This window comes from Trichomycterus rosablanca, chromosome 14 (genome assembly GCF_030014385.1).
Source record: "Trichomycterus rosablanca isolate fTriRos1 chromosome 14, fTriRos1.hap1, whole genome shotgun sequence".
Classification (NCBI taxonomy): domain Eukaryota; kingdom Metazoa; phylum Chordata; class Actinopteri; order Siluriformes; family Trichomycteridae; genus Trichomycterus; species Trichomycterus rosablanca.
Window position 1 is genome coordinate 2,844,590 of NC_086001.1, and position 25,820 is coordinate 2,870,409.

Below are 25,820 nucleotides of genomic sequence, written 5' to 3' on the forward strand. Positions count from 1 at the left end.
CCAAGCTGCCCCTGTTGGACCCCTGAGCAAAACCTCAACTCTCGACGGCTTGGATTATACACAACCGTCCTCTAAAATCTCATGCACTTATTTACTCACACCCAGAAGCAGCAAATTTACCTTCCGCATGATTTCGAGAGAGCTGCTCGGGCGGTGCTATCAGCCAGCCGGACACCTACACAGACATTACGTGTGAGGTGGGCGGCTGAAGGCCTGCCTTGATGGAAGCGGACCCGACCACGACCCCACTCTACGTAACCTTCCACCACAGTTGGCCAGTAGGTGTCGCTGTTTCACACAGCAAACCAAGCTGTTGTAGCCTGGCGGTTAGGATACTGGACTAGTAAGCAGAAGGTCGCTGGTTCAAACCACACCACTGCCCTTGAGCAAGGCCCTTAACCCTCAATTGCTCAGACTGTATACCGTCACAGTACTGTAGGTCACTTTGGATAAAAGCAGCTGCTAAATGCTAAATAACGTAATTGTAAATGAGCCGACGAGCGCCCAGCCGAGATTTGAGCCCGGGCGGCCGCATGGTGCTCGAAAAAGCACGAACACGCCCATATTCCTCAGCGCTAAAGAGAAACACAACTACTAATCGTAACAGAGTTAAATATGTCACTTTATTACAATCTTTCATAATGATGAACATATTTACTGTAGACAGGTAAATAACAGAAACAGAAATGTCAAAAGTGAGCTTGATCACATGACACCCCCAACTTTAACCCCCGAATAAGACTGGTATGTTCATTATAGCCAATCTCCAAGAGCTCCGATAATCAGTACTTTGTTAGTTGCCTCGTGCTGCCTATAAATCTCACATATCAGAGTTTCAAAGAGGCGACTGTGCCTCGGTTCCAGTAACGATAAAATGTGCTGCTTTTTTTTTTAAGTGGCTTCATGTGAAAGTAGAGCAGCCCCCAAAATCCCCCACACAACCTCACAATCCCCCCCTAACTTTGCACATCACAAGCCTCACGAAGCCGCAAGTCATGGAGTAAATCCTGGATGGATGTATGTGTGGATGAAGATCTAAGTAAGGCCTGTAAACAGACATCATTTGGTGGACGAGTGTGGACCTGGACCCACTGTAACCCTGACCAGGCAAAATCAGCTGATGTTATGAATTGAAATAAAAAAAAATCAGAGGACGTTTTCGACTCGATGTTCGGCACTGTTGGAGGATTCGTTATGTGCGGCTCAATCGTAATTGTAAGTCGCTTTGGTTAAAAAGCGTCCGCTAAATGCTGCAAATGTAAATGTTAAAGTGGGTGTACAGTGACCTGTTTCAGCTACACTGAATGGCCAAAAGTATGTGGACACCCCTGCTAATATCTATTGCTTTGGGTCACCTGACCGTTCAGTTTTAAAACCACGAGCATGTATTTATTTTAAATCGCTCCCTCTGTCCTATGTAGCTTTAATATCATCCACTCTTCAGGGAAGCCTTTCTACTATGGGAATTTGTGCCTATTCAGTTAATAGAGTCTGGTGTAGCACAAACGACTAAATTGAATCCTTAAGGGGGTGTCTACATACTTTTGGTACTGATCGGTACTGTAAGATATCTGCAGGCTTTACGAACCAGCCACAAAGAACTAAAAAAAAAAAAAAACGTGTCTATTTAATTCTGAACAGTCCCGTGGCACTACGAGCTCTTTATTCGCTTTTCGGGGCTTTTTTAACGGCCGGAGGATCCTTCTGCAGCAGTGACAGCGTGTCTCTCTTCTCGATCTTCCTCAGCTGCTTCTTCTTCATCCTCTTCAGTTTGGACGTGTTACGAATCTGTAAAGAAATCAGACGTGGGAGAGATTGATTAGGCACATTTATCAGCAAATAATCCAAGAGTTTTTCAGTGTTTTACCCTCTACAGTGCATAATATTATCAAAAGATTCAGATTCAGAAAGTGCAGTAAATGGTAAATGGTAAGAGTATTTACACCGGATGTTACTTCTATCTGGGCTTGGGGCCGGCACTGAGAGCACGTTTAGCCGATCCCGTAGGTCGACACCCAACCGGCTGATAGCACAGCTGAGATTCGAGCTCCTGTAGTGGGCTAGTGTGATTAACAGCTTCTTCAGAGTTCAGATTCGCAAAATAAAACAATAAATAAATAAAATTAATCCGGATACCTTTAAAAATGGAAAAACTAAAAGACTAAAAAACAAAATTTTTAATTAAACTCATCTATTGATGTTCAAACTTCAAAGCGATCGTGTTATTTATACGATCTATATGGACAAAAGTATTGGGACGTCTCTGCTTATTATTGAATTCGAGTGTTTCAGCCACAACAGCTGCTAACAGGTCATAAATCGATTATAGAAAGAAAATTATAAACAGAAAGAGTTTAGGGAAGGCCCTTTCCTGTTCCAGCATCCTGTGCAAGATCTATAAAGACATCTAAAGAAACCTTAGTGGCTCCAGACTTTCTTTCTTTATGAATTTCTTCCCGATTTTTAGCGTTTCCAAATTTTACCCGATTGCATTACGCTTCCTCTCTTCTGATTGAGGAGAGCGAGCTGACACACGCCCCCTCCGACACGTGTGCAGTAGCCGACTGCATCTTTTCACCTCACGAGGCGAGTTCATATGCGGATCAGCTTTGTGTAGGGAGAGACACACCCTGATCGGCATTATTCCTCGACTCGCCATGCAGACGCCATCGATCAGCCAGCAAAGGTCGTAATTCGCTCAGGTATGAGGTCCTTATCCGGCTCCCTACCTGGACGAACAACAGCCAATCATTGTTCATGTAGCCGCCCAGCCCAGCCAGATGGCAGAGCTGAGATTTGATACGATGTATTCGAGATCCCAGCTCTGGTGTGCTAGCGTATTTTACCGCTGCGCCACCTGAGTGGCAACTCCAGACTTTTTTTTACATTTTTGTTTATGCATTTTTTCCCTTTTTTTAGCGCGTCCAATTGCCCGATTACATCATGCTTCCTCTCCACCACTGCCGATCCCGCTCTGATTGAGGAGAACGAAGCTAACCCACGTCCCCTCGGACACGTGGGCAGCAGCCGTATGCATTTCGTCACCCACACATTGACGAGTGTAATGCAGATCAGCACCGTGTACGGAGAGCCACACCCTGAGAGCACTCTTTTCCCGTCTCTGTGCAGGCGCCATCAATCAGCCAGCAGAGGTCGTGAGAGAGACCCCATCCGGCTTTAATACACCACCCCTATCTGAACAACAGGCCAATCGTTGCTCATGTGGCCGCCCAGCCCAGCCGGATGGTAGAGCTGAGACTCGATACGATGCATGCAAGATCCCAGATCTGGTGAGCTAGCGTATTTTACCGTTGCACATCCTGAGCGGTGGCTCCCGACTTTCCTGACCAACATCAGCACCCAGCCATACAAATACTGTCATCTTTAGACTGAATGGGCACAAATTCCCACGGGCATGCTCGCAAGGAGCCTTCTCAGAAGATATCACGTCTAGCTGAAAAGATCAGACAGAGGATTTTGAAACGGGACGACCGACAAGCTCACAGTCATGCGTCCAAATACTTCTGGCTATATAGTGAGTAAAGTATATGTAAATTTTATCAGTGAGGCTGTGCTTCGCTTTCGTTTTGGACAGCTGAACGCGGTGACACAGTGTTGGTGTGTGCAGGGCGTCGCCTCCGGGAAACGCGCGGTGATTTTCAGCTCGTCATCGAAGCCGACTGCGATCCAACACCCACCTGATAAAAGTCCGGGTGAATTCTGCTCCGTTTGTTCACGAGAGACGATCTAACCAAATTCACCTGCGCTCATAAAGTTTCGGAAATGCCCTCAGGACGGTGCCAGGAAATTCCCCTTCGAATGCCAACACGACTGGCACGTGAGAGCTTGTTTACCAAGAAGTGTGTGATAAAATAAAAGCCAAAATGATCTGGACGGCTCAGCGAGGACCTGCTGGACCACACAGTCTAAATGATTCGACACTTTATCATTAATAGAATTTATTATATAGAACTGATTTTATTCACCTGTTACAAATGGGCGGGGCCGAAACACCTGAACTCAAGTAGTAAAACGTGTCCACATACTCGTGACCATATAGTCTGATCTAAATGCTCGTTCTGATAAGTAAACTACATTGCTTGCTTGCCCTGATCGGCTGGCACTGAGGTCCACGTCGCTTCTGGTCAGCAGGGTAACAAGACACAATCCTAAGACGATCTGATACACGGAGGGAACGATCAGAGTTCGATGCCAAGGGAAAGCTTCACTTGCCCAAAATAGTGCCAGATGTAAAGTATGGTGGAGGAGGCATAACTGCGAGTGTCTGTAGTAATGTAAGTCCGTGCTTTAAAAGCATAATGTATGCTGTTTCCTACTAAAGCATTACACCCCCCTGTAACAGTGTATTTTGGTACGCCCCACCCCATCCATCTCCCCAATTTAGTCGTTTCCATTTCCCAGTTACGATAGATTCGATGCGATAGAGCCTCACTAATCGCAGAGAGTCGAAAACCCAGTCCGACCCTCCCACCCACAGACACACCCACCTAGATCGGGTCTTAATGGTGGTGTGTTATGGCATAATGGTCACCCATAAACTGCTAGTTTGGTGTGAAAGAGCTTAATGGTTAAGGTACTGGACTAGTAATCAGAAGGTCGCTCGTTCAAGCCCCACCGCTGCCAAGTTGCCACTGTCGGGCCCTTAAGAAAGGCCCTTAAGCCTCAATTGCTCAGATTGTATACCGTCCCAGTACTGTACGTCGCTTCGGATAAAAGCATCTGCTAAGTGCGGTAAATCGAAGAGGTGGAGGCTGGTACTGGAACAGACTGTGTGTATTGTGCGGATCTCTTACCACTTGTACGATTTCTGCTTTCCTCTCGTTTTCCGCTCGTCTCTTCAGGTTTTCCTCCCTCCTCTTCCTCTTCTCCTGCAGGACACAGGATCATAAAGACGAGCGTGATTAAAGAAGAACCAACCAGTGCTGTGGGAACATCTGGATGTCTTGGTTTGGCCTCATGTTTAAAGCACGTTAGGTGGAAAAGAATTCAGGAACGTGACACAAAACCTTTTCTGAACAACTTTAGGTCCAGACAAATGTCCATATACACGAGATACATGGAACAGTGGTCTCTGGAACTATTTATATATGTGCTATTGAGTTTAAACACCATGTTTAACACACGTGCGTCATTTAATGGCAAAGTAGTTTATGTTGTCTTGTGTACGAGTTTCTTTTACGGTTTCAGGCGTGCATATCTGTCTTTCCTTGGTGTATTTGGGGCGTTCTATCAGGATGTGTTTTACTGTAATAGATGTTTGGCAGATTTCACAGGTTTGGAGTTTTTTTCTACTTTTATCAGGTGTTGGTACGTTATTTTGGTTGATTCGGTTGATTGTGCATCCTGTGTGTGTGTAACTTGGGTCTACAGTGTATCACAAAAGTGAGTACACCCCTTAAATTTCTGCAGATATTTAAGTATATCTTTTCATGGGACAACACTGACAAAATGACACTTTGACACAATGAAAAGTAGTCTGTGTGCAGCTTATATAACAGTGTAAATTTATTCTTCCCTCAAAATAACTCAATATACAGCCATTAATGTCTAAACCACCGGCAACAAAAGTGAGTACACCCCTAAGAGACTACACCCCTAAATGTCCAAATTGAGCACTGCTTGTCATTTTCCCTCCAAAATGTCATGTGATTTGTTAGTGTTACTAGGTCTCAGGTGTGCATAGGGAGCAGGTGTGTTTAATTTAGTAGTACAGCTCTCACACTCTCTCATACTGGTCACTGAAAGTTCCAACATGGCACCTCATGGCAATGAACTCTCTGAGGATCTTAAAAGACGAATTGTTGCGCTACATGAAGATGGCCAAGGCTACAAGAAGATTGCCAACACCCTGAAACTGAGCTGCAGCACAGTGGCCAAGATCATCCAGCGTTTTAAAAGAGCAGGGTCCACTCAGAACAGACCTTGCGTTGGTCGTCCAAAGAAGCTGAGTGCACGTGCTCAGCGTCACATCCAACTGCTGTCTTTGAAAGATAGGTGCAGGAGTGCTGTCAGCATTGCTGCAGAGATTGAAAAGGTGGGGGGTCAGCCTGTCAGTGCTCAGACCATACGCCGCACACTACATCAAATTGGTCTGCATGGCTGTCACCCCAGAAGGAAGCCTCTTCTGAAGTCTCTACACAAGAAAGCCCGCAAACAGTTTGCTGAAGACATGTCAACAAAGGACATGGATTACTGAAACCATGTCCTATGGTCTGATGAGATTGTTTGGTTCAGATGGTCTCAAGCATGTGTGGCGGCAATCAGGTGAGGAGTACAAAGATAAGTGTGTCATGCCTACAGTCAAGCATGGTGGTGGGAATGCCATAATCTGGGGCTGCATGAGTGCAGCAGGTGTTGGGGAGTTACATTTCATTGAGGGACACATGAACTCCAATATGTACTGTGAAATACTGAAGCAGAGCATGATCCCCTCCCTCCGGAAACTGGGTCGCAGGGCAGTGTTCCAGCATGATAATGACCCCAAACACACCTCTAAGACGGCCACTGCTTTATTGAAGAGGCTGAGGGTAAAGGTGATGGACTGGCCAAGCATGTCTCCAGACCTAAACCCAATAGAACATCTTTGGGGCATCCTCAACCGGAAGGTGGAGGAGCGCAAAGTCTCGAATGTCCGCCAGCTCCGTGATGTCGTCATGGAGGAGTGGAAAAGCATTCCAGTGGCAACCTGTGAAGCTCTGGTAAACTCCATGCCCAGGAGAGTTAAGGCAGTTCTGGGAAATAATGGTGGCCACACAAAATATTGACACTTCAGGAACTTTCACTAAGGGGTGTACTCACTTTTGTTGCCGGTGGTTTAGACATTAATGGCTGTATATTGAGTTATTTTGAGGGAAGAATAAATTTACACTGTTATATAAGCTGCACACAGACTACTTTTCATTGTGTCAAAGTGTCATTTTGTCAGTGTTGTCCCATGAAAAGATATACTTAAATATCTGCAGAAATGTGAGGGGTGTACTCACTTTTGTGATACACTGTATGCATCATCTTTGGTGTGTTCTTGGTTTTAATGTTGATGTTTGGGTGTATTTTACAGTGTTCGATTTCAGTTAAAAAAAAAAATGGGTAGAGATTCATTTGTGTGTGCCGACTGCTGCTGGAGTTTGTTTTGTTCATGCGTGGAGAAATCCTGGACAGAGCCGGCCGCAGGTCATCCTCAATGCTCGGTGTTGCTCTGTATTTAGTGTTGATGGCTGAAACAATGACATATGTGTCTTTTTTAAAAACCTAGAGTAGACTATACATGGATTCAAATAAATTAATATTACACTATAAGACCTATTATGCTAATAGCCTGCTGATTGTCTCGTACCATCAAATGCGATTATTTTCTTGTTCTTAATAAAATGCAACTGAAACTAAAATTGTCTACGGGACAAAAAAGCAAACACATTTTTAATCCAGCAGATTTTGTCATTTTGCATTAGTGCATTTACGGGTGCATGTCACTTTTGACCTCACCCCTATGTTGTTGTGAGCAGTCAATGAGAACTGAAGGTACTTATACTGTATTTAAATATTTACTTTATTACACTAAACTGGATTTTGGGCAGTTCTGGGCGAGTGTTTTGTTTGTGCAGCTCTTTTATTTTCATGTCCCATGACAAAGTATGCTGCACAGGAAGCACTACAAAAGAAACCCTGCAGACTGATCTCAGGTCATCTCAGGACTCTTAGCGCCACCTCATGGTACAACCCTGTAACTGACACTAAATATCTCAGATGGCAAAAAAAAACAAAAAACATTTGGACACCCCGTTCCACACAGGCAAAACTAGAGGTGATCAAAGAGAGTAAAATCAGTCCATGTACATGAAATGGAAGAAATATTTACACCTGGTAACACTGGGCACAGGGCAGGAACACCCTGGACACCCAGCACGGCTGGTCGCGGCACCAACATATTAAACCAGCATGTCACATATAAACATGTAAAAAAAAAAAATACGCCTGCACATGAGACCTGAGGGAGCTCGCAGGGCTCTCCTCGTGAGATACCGAGCTCTGTGAGGATCCACCCCTGGTAGGTGAAAAGAAGCAATCATCGGCGGTGATGAGACAACAGCAGGGACGAGAGAGAAATAAGCACCAACCGGACGCTCTCACCTCTTTCTCCCGAGCGCTATCATCTTTGATTCGCTGGTGGAACTGCTTCACCAGCTCCTTCTCCCGCTTGGCTTCCATCTTCTTCTGCCAGGAGCTGCGCAGAGGTTTGTCTCGCAGGAGAGCCGAAAATCTGCCGGGCAAACGAAGAAACACCTCAGAGGACTCGGTTATGACTAAATACGATCCTTATGCACGCTACAGGTGCATCAGAATAGCCAGACTGGCACCAAATCGGTCGTTCTGAGCTACTCATGGTCACTTTAGGGTTCCAACATTAAAAATAAACATCTGATCAAATACATCTGGAGAAACTTAAGGCTGGGTGGGTCTAACCAAGACCAAGCTCTTAGAAACTCACACCGTGGGTCAATGTAGAGCAGCCAATCCACCTTCTGCATGCGTTTGGATGATGGGTGAAAACTGGAGGCCTATAAATATAATATAAATACAGGGGAACAGAGAGTGGGTGCAACACTGCTCCTTGGTCTTTGGGCCATGGGTTTGAACCGCACTTCAGGTCACTGGAACACGCCGTAGATGGGGTTTTAACCACTTCAGTAAACATACACACTCCTACATACACATTAATTCACTCTCATACAGACCTGGGGTCCATTAAGGGCAGCCAATCCACCTTCTGCATGCATGTAGAAGATAACTAGAGTTCCCAAAGAAATGTTTTTATTTATATTTTTACTTAAAAATGCAAAATTTGTGCAGCTAAAGATTTAAAAGCTTAATAATAAGATGGACAGATAGATAATACAGGATGTACAGAGAGTGGGTGCAACACTGCTCAGAGGTCTTGGGGACGTGGGTTTGAACCTCACCTCGGGTTACTGGAACACAGATCCCATGCAAAGCAGCAAACATATACACACACACACTCCTAGGGTCAATTAAGATCAGCCAATCCACCTTCTGCACTTTTTGGAAGACTGGAGAGAACTGAGTACTTAAAGGAAACCCAAAGTAAGTGACCCCCTCCCCAACCCACTGTGCCAACCAACCCTGATCTACCTTACCTTGACACAAAGTTTACCCCTGTGAAAAAGGGGTTTGGGGTGCAGTAACGATCACTAATAAATGAATCACAGTCGGAACCCTCATTCTTCTCCAGAGGGTCTGAGTGACCCTGCACCACACCACTAATAATAATAATAATAATATAATATAATAATAATATAATAATAACCTCTGTTTGTTGCGATCCTTCCACACTCGGCCGGATTTGGGTTTTCCGAGAGGGATCATGGTTTTACCCCCATGTGAGTGTGGAAGTGTTGAGGATTCTTGACTGGGTTTCTCTGTGCTGTCTGATTGAGGAGTTTCTGAGGAGTTTAGCCGGTTCTCCTCAGTCTGACCTGCTGTTTCCATCCCACCCGCTGATCCGGTCTTCGCTCTTTTCGGCATGTTTCGGTTCGGTTTGTTTTAATTACAAAAAAAAATCCTCTAAAGTCCAGAAACACGTGTGCAGACGGTGTGTTGATTTCATGAGTTAGAGGTGCAGAAGTGCGCCCCTGCTGGTCCGGAGTGAGACTGCAGGAGCGCCCACTGTGGGCGCGTCTCAAATCGAGCTCCGAGTTCGTACTGCTAGCTTAAACTGCTAACGCTAGCTTTCCTTCAAGTCCTGGTTTTTCACTGCGGTCAAGCCAGCGTCCACTTCAAAATGCTCAGCAAAATCAGCCCCCAGGTTGTTTCTGTGCGTATACTAAACATTACTAATAACGTCTGGTAACACTGATAACAAAAAGTCACTGACGACCTGAACGTGACTACATCAGTTATAAATATATCAGTTAAAATATATATAAATGTATCAGCTAAAATTATATAAATATATCAGTTAAAAAATATGAATTAAAATATGAATATATCAAATAAAATATATATAAATATATCAGTTAAAAATATGAATATATCATCTAAAAAATATATAAATATATCAGTTAATATTATATAAATATATTAGTTAAAAAAAAAAAAAAAAAAAAAATATATATATATATATATATATATATATATATATATATATCACTTAAAAAGATATAAATGTATCAGTTAAAAAATATATAAATATACCAGTTAAAAATTAAAAAAAAAAAAAAAAAAAAAACCCAATTTCTACCTGCAAACTGTATTAGGGATACAATTTCAAGCTTTAAAAAAAAGAGTTGCTAATAACCTGACATTATTATTTTACTTTAAATTTAAAGTCAACTAAAATTTAATCTTAGCTCTTTAATTTTTATTGTTATTAAAATTACTCTACTTGTGTCCACACAATAATTCCACTTCATAATGATAGTACACCATCTGTAGTTTACACTCAGTTTATATCAAGCAATTCTGATGTATCATTTCTAAATAAAGGCCTTTATATTGTTATTTTTCTATTATTTTAACTCTAGACTGTTATTAAAAGGAATTCTTTAGTTTCCACAAAACAATTCCACTTTATAATGATAGTACACCATCTGTAGATGTCACTCAGTTAATATCAAGCAATTCTTATGTATCATTTCTAAATAAAAACCTTTTGTATTTCTTAACTTCAATCTAGATTGTTATAAAAAGGAATTATCTAGTTTCCACACAATTCCACTTCATAATGATAGTACACCATCTGTAGATGTCATTTTCTGATGTGTCATTTTTAAATAAAGGCCTTTATATTGTTATTTTTCTATTAGTTTCACTCTAGACTGTTATTAAAAAGGAATTCTCTAGTTTCCACAAAATAATTCCACTTTATAATGATAGTACACCATCTGTAGATGTCACTCAGTTAATATCAAGCAATTCTGATGTGTCATTTCTGAATAAATGCCTTTTATATTTTCACATTTCTATTATTTTAACTCTAGACTGTAATTAAAAAGAATTCTCTAGTTTCCACACATCAATTCCACTTTATAATGATAGTACACCATCTGTAGATGTCATTCAGTTAATATCAAGCAATTCTGATGTATCATATTTAAATAAAGGCCTGATATATCACCGATATATCTATATATTTTTAACTGATATATTTCTGTATTTATAACTGATATTTTTATATATTTTAACTGATACATTTATATATATTTTTAACTGATATATTTATAACTGATGTAGTCACGTTTAGGTTGTCAGTGATTTTTTTTTTGTTTCAGTGTTACCAGACGCTGTTACTGTAATGTTTAGTATAGGCACATCCTTAGAAACAACGTGGGGGGCTGATTTGACTGAGCATTTTGAAGTGGACGCTGGCTTGACCGCAGTTTATCTTCTGTGAGCATTGAGTCCTGAAATTAGAAATTAAATAAAAAGTGCACCCAAAATTACATTCTACCACCTGGTGTTATCTCGGGACAGAAAATGTTCCTTTCTAAATAAATGAATTCTGACTTCCAAACGACCTGGTTTATAATGGAAAGTCAGCAACCCTAATATTTACTGCTTACAAATAAAAACATGGCAGACTCTCTTGCTAAATGCCTTATAATAACAATTAACACAGAATTCTACCCCATGCACCATAAAAAAGAAATCATTGAGAAGATGTCATCTCACTGTTGAGCTCTAGTGAGACTCCAGTAAGGTTCACTAGCTAGTGAACATCAGGTTGATTTGGGACGCAACAGATCACATGCCTGCTGATACTTCCTCACCGCGTCTGCTACAATCACACCAAACCTACAGAAACTATGGCTTTAACTACTGCAGCACTGCTTTTCATCACATTTATTCCATTTACTGTAAGTATTAGTTTCTAATTCAGTATTATATTCAGTATTATAAAATAAACAAGTCTTATACAGATGATTAAACACCCGTGGATAAATAAAGTTCATGTAATGTTTTATAATGGTCACATCCTATACAGGAAAACAAACAAACATGACATTTGGCTTGTTTTGTGCACAATTATTATTTTAATCTTATATATTTCATGTCCTTAAACTTGTGCACATGTCATATTTTATGTTTAGATAATAAAGTTCAGTATATAAGCAGTAATTGTGCTTTTAAATGTGCAGAAGTTTGTCCACATTCACTTATAAATTCACTTCATTTTAATCCATGTGTTATTTCATTAAATATCCAAATCGTTTTCACTTAGTGTTTTGTATTAAATAATAAGATCCACTGTGTACAGTTGAAGTCCAGAAGTTTTCATACATTATATATGGACATAAATGTCATGACAGTCTTGAGAATTTTATAGATTGGTTGCTTGATTTATCACTTTATTGATCCCCAGAATGAAATTGCAGTGTTACAGCAGCAATTCACAAACATAACAAACATCACAAACACACACACACATTATCTAGTGCAAAAACAGACCTAAGGTTGTTTATATTTAAATAAAATTATGTTATGTAAATATACAAATAACACTAAATGACCATACGATTAAATATTGCAGGTTAAAGGTGTGCAGCTGTGAGTTGTGCAGAACAAACAGTACAGTGTGCTATAATGTTTATTATCCTTTTATAAATTGCCACAGTAGTGGGCAGGAATGACCTCCTATAGTGGTCCCCATTACTGTTGACCTCTATTACCGTATGTGAGGCACAGTGGGTAGCACTGTCACCTCACAGCAAGAAGGTTCTGGGTTCGATCCCCAGTTGAGGCGATTCGGGTCCTTTCTGTGTGGAGTTTGCATGTTCTCCCTGTGTCTGTGTGGGTTTCCTCCGGGTGCTCCGGTTTCCTCCCACAGTCCAAAGACGTGCAAGTGAGGTGAACTGGAGATACAAAATTGTCCATGACTGTGTTTGATATTAAACTTGAACTGATGAATCTTGTGTAACGAGTAACTACCGTTGTAGTGTGTAAAATGTTTAGAGAATATAAACCCAGTAGCTCTCTTAGATCCATGGACTCAGGTCAGCTAGTTGAGCCCAGAGTCCAAACTAAACATGGTGAAGCAGCATTTAGCTGTTGGGCTGCATATAACTGGAACAGACTGCCAGGAGATATTAGATGTTCCGCAAATGTAGAAATCTTTAAATCCAGGTTAAAAACTTTTCTTTTTTCTTGTGCCAATGATTGAGCTCAAAAGTTTTGCCATTACCCTCATTTTACCATATTTCTTTTAGTTTTTCATGCTCTTAATAATTCTTAACATTAATAATAATTCTTAATAATTCTTTTTATAGAGTAGTGTACATTCTAAATTGTAGGGTATATTTTACTATATTTTCTTTTGGTTTTCATGTTTTAATTGCTTATCTCTCTTGTTTTAATTTCGTATTTCCCAAATTGTAGGGTACATTTTACAAAATTTTCTTTTAATTTTTCATGTTCTTAATTTTTTATCTCTCTTGTTTGAATGTCATGTTGTCTTAATTGTAACAAAATGTTTGCAAGAAGTCTTTCTGAGGTTCTAGATCTCAGGGATGTTTTAATGCTTTTAATTAATTTTTTTCTTTATGTAAAGCACTTTGAATTGCCACTGTGTATGAAAGGTGCTATACAAATAAACTTGCCTTGCCTAAAAGATGATGTTAAAATCCTAATAAAACTCAAACTAAATCTCTGTTACTGTGGGTCCCTATTCCAGCGTATCCCAATTGATCCCTATTACTGTGGATTCATATTACTGCAGATCTCTATTACAGCAGATCCTTATAACTGTGTGTCTTTATTACAGCTCATCTATATTACTGTGGGTCCCTGTTACATAGATTTTTTTTTTTGAGACTACACACTTTCCTTTCCAAAGAGTCTTTCAGAGATTTGAGTTCTTTCAAAAATCTCCAGGGTCAAAAATATACTCACAGTAACTTTAATGATTAAGAAGTTCTTTAATATCATTGAACTTTGCCTCTGATTTGAAATTCCCTCCGATCTTCATCAGTAATCATGATTGACTACAAACTGCTGGCTTCTCTGTTCCCATATGAGTAGCTACTAGTTTGTCTGCATGAGTTAAAGACTACACACAGCAGTGCTTTCCTACCCAGGTCAGGAAGAAAACTAAATCTGTCCGTACGGTCAGATATAATCCAAGAACCATCAAAACGGTCTCGACTACATTCCAGCAGCTACGATTTTTTGGCAGAACTGTTTGTTAACTACAACACTGATGCTGAAGGTGTGATGGTTGTCTGTTTTTAACCTTGTCGTAATGTGTCATACCTCTTGTCTTGTGATCTGTCATGCAGTGTTTTATAACTGGCGTGACGACTTTGTATTGAGGAAGTCGTCTGATTTTATTCTGAATGCATCTCTGCTCGAGAAGGCCCGACTGCACCGATGCTTTAATAATCATTTATGGACGTAGATGAGGACGATACATTTACATTTTTATACTGCTTATGTTTATGAGTACAAAGTTAAATGACACGATGTGTGTAAACACACTGGACGTCTGTCTCACTGTACCTGTGTGTGTGTTTCGTCCTTTAGCTCGCCGCAGCTGCTCCCAGTTTCAGCATCGATTACAAGAACAACAGCTTCCTGAAGGATGGAGAACCGTTCCGCTACATTTCGGGCAGCGTTCACTACAGCCGGATCCCCCGCGTCTACTGGAAGGACCGTCTGTTAAAGATGTACATGGCCGGACTCAACGCCGTCCAGACGTAAGGTCACAGACAATCAGGGCGCCAGAGTGAGCGAAACGGACGAGTGAATGAGAGTGACCGTACCCGTGTGCTTTATTTATCAGGTACGTCCCGTGGAACTTCCACGAACCCATCCCGGGCGTGTACAACTTCACGGGGGATGGAGACCTGAGCTACTTCCTGCAGCTGTGTAAGGATATCGGCCTGCTGGTCATTCTCAGACCTGGACCGTACATCTGCGCCGAGTGGGACATGGTGAGGACTGAAATACAGCTAAGTTAAAAGTTTACATTCACTATGTGGCCAAAAGTATTTGGACACCTGACCGTCAGACGTTCACATCACACACACACACACACACACACACACATGCACATACACTAACATATGCAAACTCACACACACACACACACACATAAATCCACAAACATTTGCACATAGACATGCATACACTAACACACATTCTGACACACAATCATGCTTAATCATACACACACACGCATATACACACAAACTAACACACATACTAACATACACACTTACACTGTGACACATACTCACACACACACACACACACATATATATACAGTGTATCACAAAAGTGAGTACACCCCTCACATTTCTGCAGATATTTAAGTATATCTTTTCATGGGACAACACTGACAAAATGACACTTTGACACAATGAAAAGTAGTCTGTGTGCAGCTTATATAACAGTGTAAATTTATTCTTCCCTCAAAATAACTCAATATACAGCCATTAATGTCTAAACCACCGGCAACAAAAGTGAGTACACCCCTTAGTGAAAGTTCCTGAAGTGTCAATATTTTGTGTGGCCACCATTATTTCCCAGAACTGCCTTAACTCTCCTGGGCATGGAGTTTACCAGAGCTTCACAGGTTGCCACTGGAATGCTTTTCCACTCCTCCATGACGACATCACGGAGCTGGCGGATATTCGAGACTTTGCGCTCCTCCACCTTCCGCTTGAGGATGCCCCAAAGATGTTCTATTGGGTTTAGGTCTGGAGACATGCTTGGCCAGTCCATCACCTTTACCCTCAGCCTCTTCAATAAAGCAGTGGTCGTCTTAGAGGTGTGTTTGGGGTCATTATCATGCTGGAACACTGCCCTGCGACCCAGTTTCCGGAGGGAGGGGATCATGCTCTGCTTCAGTATTTCACAGTACATATTGGAGTTCATGTGTCCCTCAATGAAATGTAACTCCCCAACACCTGCTGCACTCATGCAGCCCCAGACCATGGCATTCCCACCACCATGCTTGACTGTAGGCATGACACACTTATCTTTGTACTCCTCAACTGATTGCCGCCACACATGCTTGAGACCATCTGAACCAAACAAATTAATCTTGGTCTCATCAGACCATAGGACATGGTTCCAGTAATCCATGTCCTTGGTTGACATGTCTTCAGCAAACTGTTTGCAGGCTTTCTTGTGTAGAGACTTCAGAAGAGGCTTCCTTCTGGGGTGACAGCCATGCAGACCAATTTGATGTAGTGTGCGGCGTATGGTCTGAGCACTGACAGGCTGACCCCCCACCTTTTCAATCTCTGCAGCAATGCTGACAGCACTCCTGCGCCTATCTTTCAAAGACAGCAGTTGGATGTGACGCTGAGCACGTGCACTCAGCTTCTTTGGACGACCAACGCGAGGTCTGTTCTGAGTGGACCCTGCTCTTTTAAAACGCTGAATGATCTTGGCCACTGTGCTGCAGCTCAGTTTCAGGGTGTTGGCAATCTTCTTGTAGCCTTGGCCATCTTCATGTAGCGCAACAATTCGTCTTTAAGATCCTCAGAGAGTTCTTTGCCATGAGGTGCCATGTTGGAACTTTCAGTGACCAGTATGAGAGAGTGTGAGAGCTGTACTACTAAATTAAACACACCTGCTCCCTATGCACACCTGAGACCTAGTAACACTAACAAATCACATGACATTTTGGAGGGAAAATGACAAGCAGTGCTCAATTTGGACATTTAGGGGTGTAGTCTCTTAGGGGTGTACTCACTTTTGTTGCCGGTGGTTTAGACATTAATGGCTGTATATTGAGTTATTTTGAGGGAAGAATAAATTTACACTGTTATATAAGCTGCACACAGACTACTTTTCATTGTGTCAAAGTGTCATTTTGTCAGTGTTGTCCCATGAAAATATATACTTAAATATCTGCAGAAATGTGAGGGGTGTACTCACTTTTGTGATACACTGTATATATATATATATATATATATATATATATATATATATATATATATGTGTGTGTGTATATGTATATATATATATATATATATATTTATATATATTTATGTGTGTGTGTATATATATATATATATATATATATATATATGTGTGTGTGTATATGTATATATATATATATATATATATTTATATATATTTATGTGTGTGTGTATATATATATATATATATATATATATATATATATATATATATATATATATATATATATATATATATATACACACACACACACTACAATGCACATACACTCACTCACACCCATATACACATGCTCACACACACGTACGCACACACACTTAAACTAACACACATACTAACACTGTGACACATAATTACTAACATGGTTGGTTATTGGGTTATTTTAGGGGGGGCTGCCTGCGTGGTTGCTGAAGAAGAAGGACATCGTGCTTCGCTCCACTGATCCAGGTACGACTTCAAAATATACGTACCAAAAGCCAGGGCATCTTTATTTATTTATTATTGTTTATAATTCCTTATAGTTAATAATTCCATCGTTCCTTTCTGTCTCAGACATAGCCAATCATGTCTGTGTAGGCACCTGCCCGGCCGATAGCACTTGTTGAGAGTGGAACCCGGGTGACAGACCTGTGCACCACCCACACACCGTTCATTTGTTTATCTTCAGTGCACTGTATGTATTTTTGCTTCAGATTATTTGGCTGCGGTGGACGGATGGATGGGGAAGCTGTTGCCCCTGGTGAAGTCGTACCTGTACCAAAACGGAGGCCCCATCATCACAGTGCAGGTACACAACCAGCTTTCAGTATACTCATGAGTCGAAAGTATTTGGACGCCCCTAATTTCAGCCTCGACGGTTGCTAACAGATGTAATAAATCAATGATATAAATAAAATATGCTCCCAACTTTGTGCAGTCATGCTGGATTGGCAAAGGGCCTTCCCTAAACTGCTGTAGCGCAGGAAGCTCTATTAAAGAAACTCTTTTAATAAGGTTTGTTTTTTAAATGGGACGTCCGACAGTTCATGCTCAGGAGTCCAAATACTTTAGACCGTATACTGTAGACCTGACTGATGGACAGACTGATAAAGGATGAATGGATTGATTATGAATGAATGAACGGAGAGCAGATGTGACCTCGTTCTGCCCCCCTCTCCTCTCCTCCGCCCCTCTGGGACTCTGGGACAGGTGGAGAACGAGTACGGCAGCTATTTTGCCTGTGATTTTAATTACCTGCGACATCTCGTGAAGCTCTTCCGCTCTCACCTGGGGGACGAGGTGGTGCTGTTCAGTACGGACGGGGCGGCGCCGGGGTTCCTGAAGTGTGGAGCTCTGCAGGGCGTCTACGCCACCGTCGACTTCGGCCCAGGTGAGAGGAACCGAATCTCGGCGGTGCGGGTGAGGAGTGGGATTAGAACTTTACTGATCTTTATTTTTAGATTATTGATCGTTATTGATCTTTATTTACATTTAGATTATTTCTTTTTATCTGTAAATTACTGACTGATCTTTGATTTTTGATTTTTTTTATCTTTATTGATTTGTAGATTTTTTATCTTTAATTTTTTTTTATTGACTTTGCAGAGGATCTTTGTTGATCTATTAATTTTTGATTTTTAATCATCTATAAATTGTTGATCTTTATTGATTTTTAGATTTTTTTTTATTTTTTTTTTATTGATATATAATGATTGACCTTTAAATCTATAAATTATTGATTATTCTTGATCTTTAAGTTTTTTTAATTTATTACTCTATAAATTTTTAATCCTTATTAATCTATAAATAATGTATCTTTATTAATCTATAAATAATTCATTTTTATGAATCTATTAATGTATAAATAATTTATCTTTATTAATTTATAAATAATTCTTTTTTATTAATGCATAAATAATTAATCTTTATTAATTTATAAATAGTTAATCTTTATTTATTTATAAATAATTTATCTTTATTAATTTATAAATTATTCATTTTTATTCATCTATAAATTATTCATTTTTATTGATTTTTAGATTTTTAATCTTTATTAATCTATAAATTATTCATCTATTGTTCTTTCACTTGATCAGTATTAATAAAGATGGTGCTGCACAGCAACATGCAACCTAGAGACCCGAGTTTGAGCCTTGTTTTAGTCACTGTCTGGGAGAAGTTCAGTGTGTCCAGGTGGTGTCAGACATCTCCCAACACCAACCAACATGGTTAATAAAAATGGATAAATAAATGATCTAAAGATTAGCATTTAAAAACTGATGAAAATTAATGAACCCTTTTGATTTGTCTGTAACGTTCACGTTGTGTTTTGATATGTTCATCAGGCGGTAACGTAACGGCAGCTTTCGAGACTCAGAGACAGGTTGAACCCCGTGGCCCCCTGGTAAAAATCTCTAATTTCATATTGAAAAGCACAGATTTTATTTGTTTTAAATGAATAAAGTGAAAATAATGTTAATTCTGGGTTGTTTTCAGGTGAACTCTGAGTTCTACACCGGCTGGTTGGATCACTGGGGTGAACCTCACTCTGTAACCTCCACAAAAATCCTCATCAAGTCCCTGACCGAGATCCTGGACCTGGGAGCCAACGTCAACCTGTACGTTCTTCAGGTCGCCATAAATAAATCAATACACGTCTGCTAGTACTGCCAAACGGTCAAAAGTATTGGGACGCCCTTTTAATTTTAAATTCATGTTTTTTATCCACAACAGTCACTAACAGGTGTAATAAATCGACTATATAAAGAAAATGACAAGTTTAGGGAAGGTCCTTTTTTTGTTCCAGCATAATTGTAAAGACATAAAGAAAAGCTCAGTTTACTTTGGAATGAACTGGAACATCAACTGAAGGTCATCAAACCTGTGTGTAAATGCCCGACCGGCCAATAGCACCACTGTATGTATACTGGTATACAGGGCAGTTGTAGCTTAGTGGTAAAGATACTAGTAATCAGAAGGTCGCTCGTTCAAGCCCCACCACTGCCAGGTTGGGCCCTTGATCAAGGCCCTTAATTCTTAATTGCTTAGACAATATCCTGTCACAGTACTGTAAATCGCTTTGGAAAAAGCGTCTGCTTAATCCTGAAAAATGTAAATAAATATTCATTATTTTTATTTTATCTTTTATTTTAAAGGTACATGTTTATTGGAGGAACCAATTTTGCGTACTGGAACGGTGAGTTACGAGAACTTTTTTACCTGCATTAAGAGACACAGTCAGGGTTCTGATTCCATGTGGTCCGGATTGTAGGTGCCAACACGCCGTTTGCCCCTCAGCCCACCAGCTACGACTACGACGCCCCTCTGACCGAGGCTGGAGATCTGACGGAGAAATACTTCGCTATTCGTGATGTCATTAAAAAGGTCAAACTAAAAGTTTCTTTTATTTCTTCATATGGACAGATAGATAGACAGAAAGATAAACACAGTTAGAATCCTAACTGTCTAGTTAAATCCACCTTCTGCATGTTTTAAAAAGGCTTTAAGAAACCCGAGCAGCCAAGCAGACAGAACCCTAACTTATACATTTTAAGTATAAATAAAAATAACTAATGTATAGATCAATAGTCTAAATATAAATAAAGATCAGTAATCTAAAGATAGTAAAAAGTAAAAGCCAGTGATAGCTCAGTGGTTAAGGTACTGGATTAGTAATCAGAAGGTTGCCGGTTCAAGCCCCGCCACCACCAAGTTGCCACTGTTGGGTCCCTGAGCAAGGCCCTTAACCCTCAATTGTGTAAGTCGCTTTGGATAAAAGCGTCTGCTAAAATGCTGAAAATGTAAAAGTAAAAGTGAACTTTTTAGCTATAACAGCACTTACAAGACTTTGAAGTATGACTGTGGGGATTTGAGCCTGTTCAGTCTGTATGGCTGGACACTGATGTAGAGCTTGCTTTGTGCACAGGGGCACAGCCGTGCTGAAACAGGAAAGGGCCTTCCCTAAACTGTTGCTGCAAAATCAGAAGCATATCGTTTCCCTAATATGATTGATTCATTACACCTGTTAGTAACTGCGGCTGAAACACATTAATTCAATACTTAGAAGCGGCGTCCCAATGTATAAGATTTGGCAACCCAGGTTAGCTAGATAAACCTAAGAAAACTGACGGTATATGAATCAGATGTTTTAACCTTTAAATATCTGTTTTTATACCTATATTGTTTTATTTTTAACAGTACAGGAAGTTACCTGATGGAATCGTGCCACCATCTACACCCAAGTTTGCATATGGACCTGTGAAAATGAAGAAAGTAAGAGTTTATATAGACATACATTTCTATTTTAATATGTAGTTAGCTCCTAATACAGTGTGTGTGTGTGTGTGTGTTATATAAATATATATAATATATAGATGTACTTTGACTATTAACTATATGCCTCAGAGTGTGTGGACACCTGACCATGACCTTTTTGGACATCCCATTCTAAAACCATTAGAATCAATATGTTTGTTTTTATACTCTATTACCGTCTTGTTCCTGGGAGAGGCTCAGACTTCTCCAGGACCCTGACCAGGATATTTAAGATGATTCATGAATAAAAACAATGACTGAATTTAAATAATCACTTGACCACTATTAATAAAGCGAGTACTGCACAACAACATGTGCCCCGGTGGCTCGAGTTTGATCCACGTTTCAGTCTCGGTCTGTGAGAAGTTTGGTATGTTCTCTGCGTGTCTGCCGAGTTACTTAAAACGTGCAGAAGGTGGATTTCCTGCTTTGAACCGAGACCCTGTTGAGGGCGTACGCCCGGTATTGATAACCATTAGGATTAATAAGAGGTTATCCCCCCAGTCTTGGGAAGACGGCAGCATGTTAAAGTGCAGCACGGTGAAAGAAGCTCGTGGGTTCGATACCCCGGGCGGCGAGCAGGGTCCTTTCTGTGTGGAGTTTGCATGTTCTCCCTGTGTCTGTGTGTGTGTGTTTTCAAGTCCAAAGACGTGCAGTCTGGTTAACTGGAGATGCTAGAAACAGCCCTCAGTGTGTGTGTGTGTGTGTGTGTGCTCGCTCCTTGATGGACTGGCAAACTGTCTGGGGTGTCTCCTGCCTTTCACCCCAATGAATCAGACCCACCAAGACCCTGACCAGGATAAAACGGTGGTTAAAAAAAAAAAAAAAAGACATTAATTTTTTATCTTCTAGAGCTGTTAGCAGTAGGTGTGGTTGGAACACATGAACTCTATATGTGTGTATAGAAGTGGTGTCCACATACTTGTGGTCATACAGTGATATTAATATGTCCGGTTAAATAAAACAATTACTTAAATAATGTTGTTGTTTTTCCTCACAGTTACAGACAGTGTCGGAGTCCCTGGACATCCTGTCCATTTCAGGTCCTGTAAGATCGCCGTACCCGCTCACGTTCATCCAGCTCGATCAGGTGACCCGCCCGCCTCTGCCGCGCCTTCCTCGCGTTAACGTGCCGGACGCCGCTGACGTAAATGTGTTCTTCATCCTGGTCAGGTGTTCGGGTTCATGCTGTATCAGACGGCGCTCCCTGCAGGCTGTGTGACGCCGACGCCCCTCTCGTCTCCTCTGAACGGCGTCCACGATCGAGCCTACGTCTCCGTCGACGGGGTGAGCGTTATTTTTTTTGCACTCCCTTTCATTACGTTTAGGTGAATCTCCGCTGGGATCTCGGGTTCGAATCCCGGCAGCGCTATCGACCAGCCGGGCGCCTACACAGACTGTATGGGAAGCAGAGTTAAATCATAATAATTCTGTGATAATGCAATTAATATTTTATGTCATAATAATAATAATAACAATTTAGTTTGAGTTTAGTTATATTATTAAATATATTTATTATAATATAATCTTTATTTTGCACAAACCTGGAACTGTTAAAGAAACCGTCAACCAAGAAAGCACAACATCAAAATATAAACGGCCGCTCAGGTGGCGCAGCGGTAAAATACGCTAGCACACCAAAGCTTGAACTACATTTACATTTCCAGCATTTAGCAGACGCTTTTATCCAAAGCGACTTACACAATGAGCTGAACACGATGAGCAATTGAGGGTTGAGGGCCTTGCTCAGGGACCCAACAGTGGCAACTTGGTGGTGGCAGGACTTGAACCGGCAACCTTCTGTTTACTAGTCCAGTACCTTAACCACTGAGCTATCACTGCCCTTTTGCTAGCCGGGCCGGGTTGCTAGCCCGACCGGATTCCTCATGACTGCACAGAGTAGAGGAAAAATGCATAATCAGGGTGTGGCTCTCCGTGCACAAGGCTGATCCACTTATGAACTCGCCTTGTGCAGGTGTAAATAAATTAACGTTTATGATGTTCCTGTGTTGTTTTACATGCGCTGATGTGAGTGTGTGTTTGTGCTTCAGGTTGCCGTGGGGATTTTAGAGAGAGATAAAACCATCAGCATCAATATAACTGGTAAAGCTGGCAGCAGACTGGACGTGCTGGTGGAGAACATGGGCAGGGTCAACTACGGCAAATACATCAACGACTTCAAGGTTTGGCCGGAATCCAGGGTTTGAATCCCTAGCAGTGCTATCAGCCAATGGTTGGCTATGTCCAAAATAGGGAAGAGACCCTCCAGATTGTTAGATAGCCTAACAAAAATGTTAAAATGGCACTTTCTAAATGTATCAGTGCTGGAGGTGGGCTGGCACTCACCTGTACACAGTACCGGCACTTTTTGACATACTGTGACCATTTTTGAGCACCGGCGCTTTCACGGTTCTCGTTTTCCCCCTTTTCATATCAGGTTCTATATCAGGGGGCACTATGTGGCACTTAAGAAAAGTAAAGTCAATGCTAGTCTACGTAACATTAATTCAGAATGCACCAGAACTGACTGTGTCCAGTCCCCAAACGAGTTCTGTTTGTTTATTTGTTTGACTTTTCACATCCAAAAAAAGCTGGTGTTACCGGGGCTTACGGTCTGAATCACCCATCATCCTTGTGTCCTGTATTTTATTGCAGGGATTGGTATCCAATCTAACTCTGGGTAATAAAACTCTGGGTAACTGGACCGTGTACAGTCTGAGTATAGACGAGGTGGTGAAAGCCGGGCTGCTTTGGGACTCACGGCCTCATCGCAAGCATGGCAAAGTCGTCGTTCCTCCACCCCCTATACCCCCAACTTCTCCACCCATCGTCCTCTCTCCTCCTACCTTCTATGGTGGTACCTTCCAGATTCCTGATCACATCCCTGATCTTCCACAGGACACCTACATCCGCTTCCCTAACTGGAGGAAGGTAGGAATCAGCTGCTCATAAAGTTAATGTGTTTAAAATGTGTGTGAAACTATTACTGTAGTATTTTATTGTATTGTATTCTCCATTTGGATATATTACATTTTTCGGTGTACTTTGGCAACTTCTGGTGGTTGAAACACACCAACTCTGGCTAAGGATGGTGACTGGCTAACACATGCTTCCTCCAACACATGTAACATGTTTCCTCTTTCCACCCACGCAGGGTCAAGTGTGGATCAACGGTGTTAACGTGGGTCGATACTGGCCCTCGCGCGGACCTCAGGTCACTCTGTTCGTACCGGCGTGTCTCCTAAGCACCAGTGCTCCCAATAACATCACTGTACTGGAACTGGAGTCCGCACCCTGCTCTGATGATCAGTGTGTGGTGGAGTTTACTGACGTTCCGGTTATAAACGGCACCATCCAATACCAGAAACCCTTCACTAGAAATCCAGTACACATGTACAGCCGGGTATAACCCTGTACCCGCTGTTTATCTGAGGAATTGCACTGGGTATAACACTGTACCAATGGCACTGCCCAAGTCTGCTTGTATTATAAATAATGAGCCATATGATTACACAGATTACACAGAATACACAATATGAATTTCTCCAGTGTTTTCAATGTAAAAAATCATTCTGATTTACAACATTTACTTCTTCGGGTGCTGGATTTCTAAATAAAATGCTTCGTTTTCAAATATATCACAATTTTTTACCTTTAAATCACGTACTGTACTACCTCAGAAAACTGAGAAAACTTTTTCATGACTGTTTTAACTGTGTAATGAAGGTAACGACACAAGTCTTTTACTTTGGGAACAAAGCTGATTTTTACTATTTTCACTTTTCATACTGCTGGAAAAGAATATGTGCAATAATGTTTTTTAAAGATTATTTTTGGCTTATAATGTATATAAAGAGATTAAATACTTACCTACTGTATGTGTGGCTTTATTTATGCTAGTATGTTGTTACACATTTCTAAAACTGCTAAAAGTATAAGAAGTCGTGATAATGCACATGTATAAACACTTTGTTTATGTTAAAATTTAAATGTTAATTAGGGACAGTGGTAGCCTAGTGGGTAGAGCTATCAACTGAAAGCTCTCCCATGCAGCCACTGTTGGGCCCTTGAGTAAGGCCCTTAACTCTCTCTGCTCCAGGGGCGCTGTACAATGGCTGACCCTGCGCTCTGACCCTCGCTTCCAATCAAGCTAGGATATGTGATATGTATATATGACAAATAAAGGCATTCAAGAAAAAACTTACTTAAACTTTGTAGTAAATCCAGTAAAACTGACTTGTTTTTAGAATGTAAACTATTGTTACAATTGTATCGTGTTCTGTAAATGTTTAAAGCCAATAAATCTATAAGCATTAAAGAAAACAGACATACAAATTAAAGAAAACAACTGGCATAGTTGCTAAAATAGTTCAATGTCAATTAAAATTATATAATAAAATAATAATATAATTAATATTATTTAAGAAATAGTACTTTATGTATTTTATACCTATTCAACTATTTAGTTTATATATATATATATATATATATATATATATAACACAATCCGTACGTGACACCAAATCCATCGCGGAGTCTGTGTAATAAGATAAAATTAAATC

General features: G+C 40.7%; 2 protein-coding genes across 2 annotated transcripts; one reads left to right on the forward strand and one right to left on the reverse strand.

The window, feature by feature from the left end:
- Nucleotides 1–604: 604 nt before the first annotated feature.
- On the reverse strand, nt 605–9,702 carry ccdc86 (coiled-coil domain containing 86). The gene is made up of 4 exons (XM_063008677.1): nt 9,344–9,702; nt 8,149–8,278; nt 4,815–4,889; nt 605–1,788 (listed from the first exon to the last, which is right to left on the reverse strand). The coding sequence occupies exons 1-4, from the start codon at nt 9,559–9,561 to the stop codon at nt 1,663–1,665; spliced, it is 549 nt and encodes a 182-aa protein (XP_062864747.1). The 5' UTR covers nt 9,562–9,702; the 3' UTR covers nt 605–1,662.
- A 2,128-nt stretch (nt 9,703–11,830) lies between these two features.
- On the forward strand, nt 11,831–25,136 carry glb1 (galactosidase, beta 1). The gene is made up of 16 exons (XM_063008488.1): nt 11,831–11,891; nt 14,554–14,726; nt 14,813–14,963; nt 17,352–17,412; nt 17,658–17,752; nt 18,154–18,334; nt 19,290–19,348; nt 19,441–19,562; nt 20,100–20,140; nt 20,216–20,328; nt 21,142–21,216; nt 22,259–22,348; nt 22,432–22,545; nt 23,310–23,441; nt 23,914–24,189; nt 24,413–25,136. Exons 1-16 carry the CDS (start codon nt 11,841–11,843, stop codon nt 24,665–24,667), a joined length of 1,989 nt encoding a protein of 662 aa, XP_062864558.1. The 5' UTR covers nt 11,831–11,840; the 3' UTR covers nt 24,668–25,136.
- The last annotated feature ends 684 nt before the right edge of the window (nt 25,137–25,820 follow it).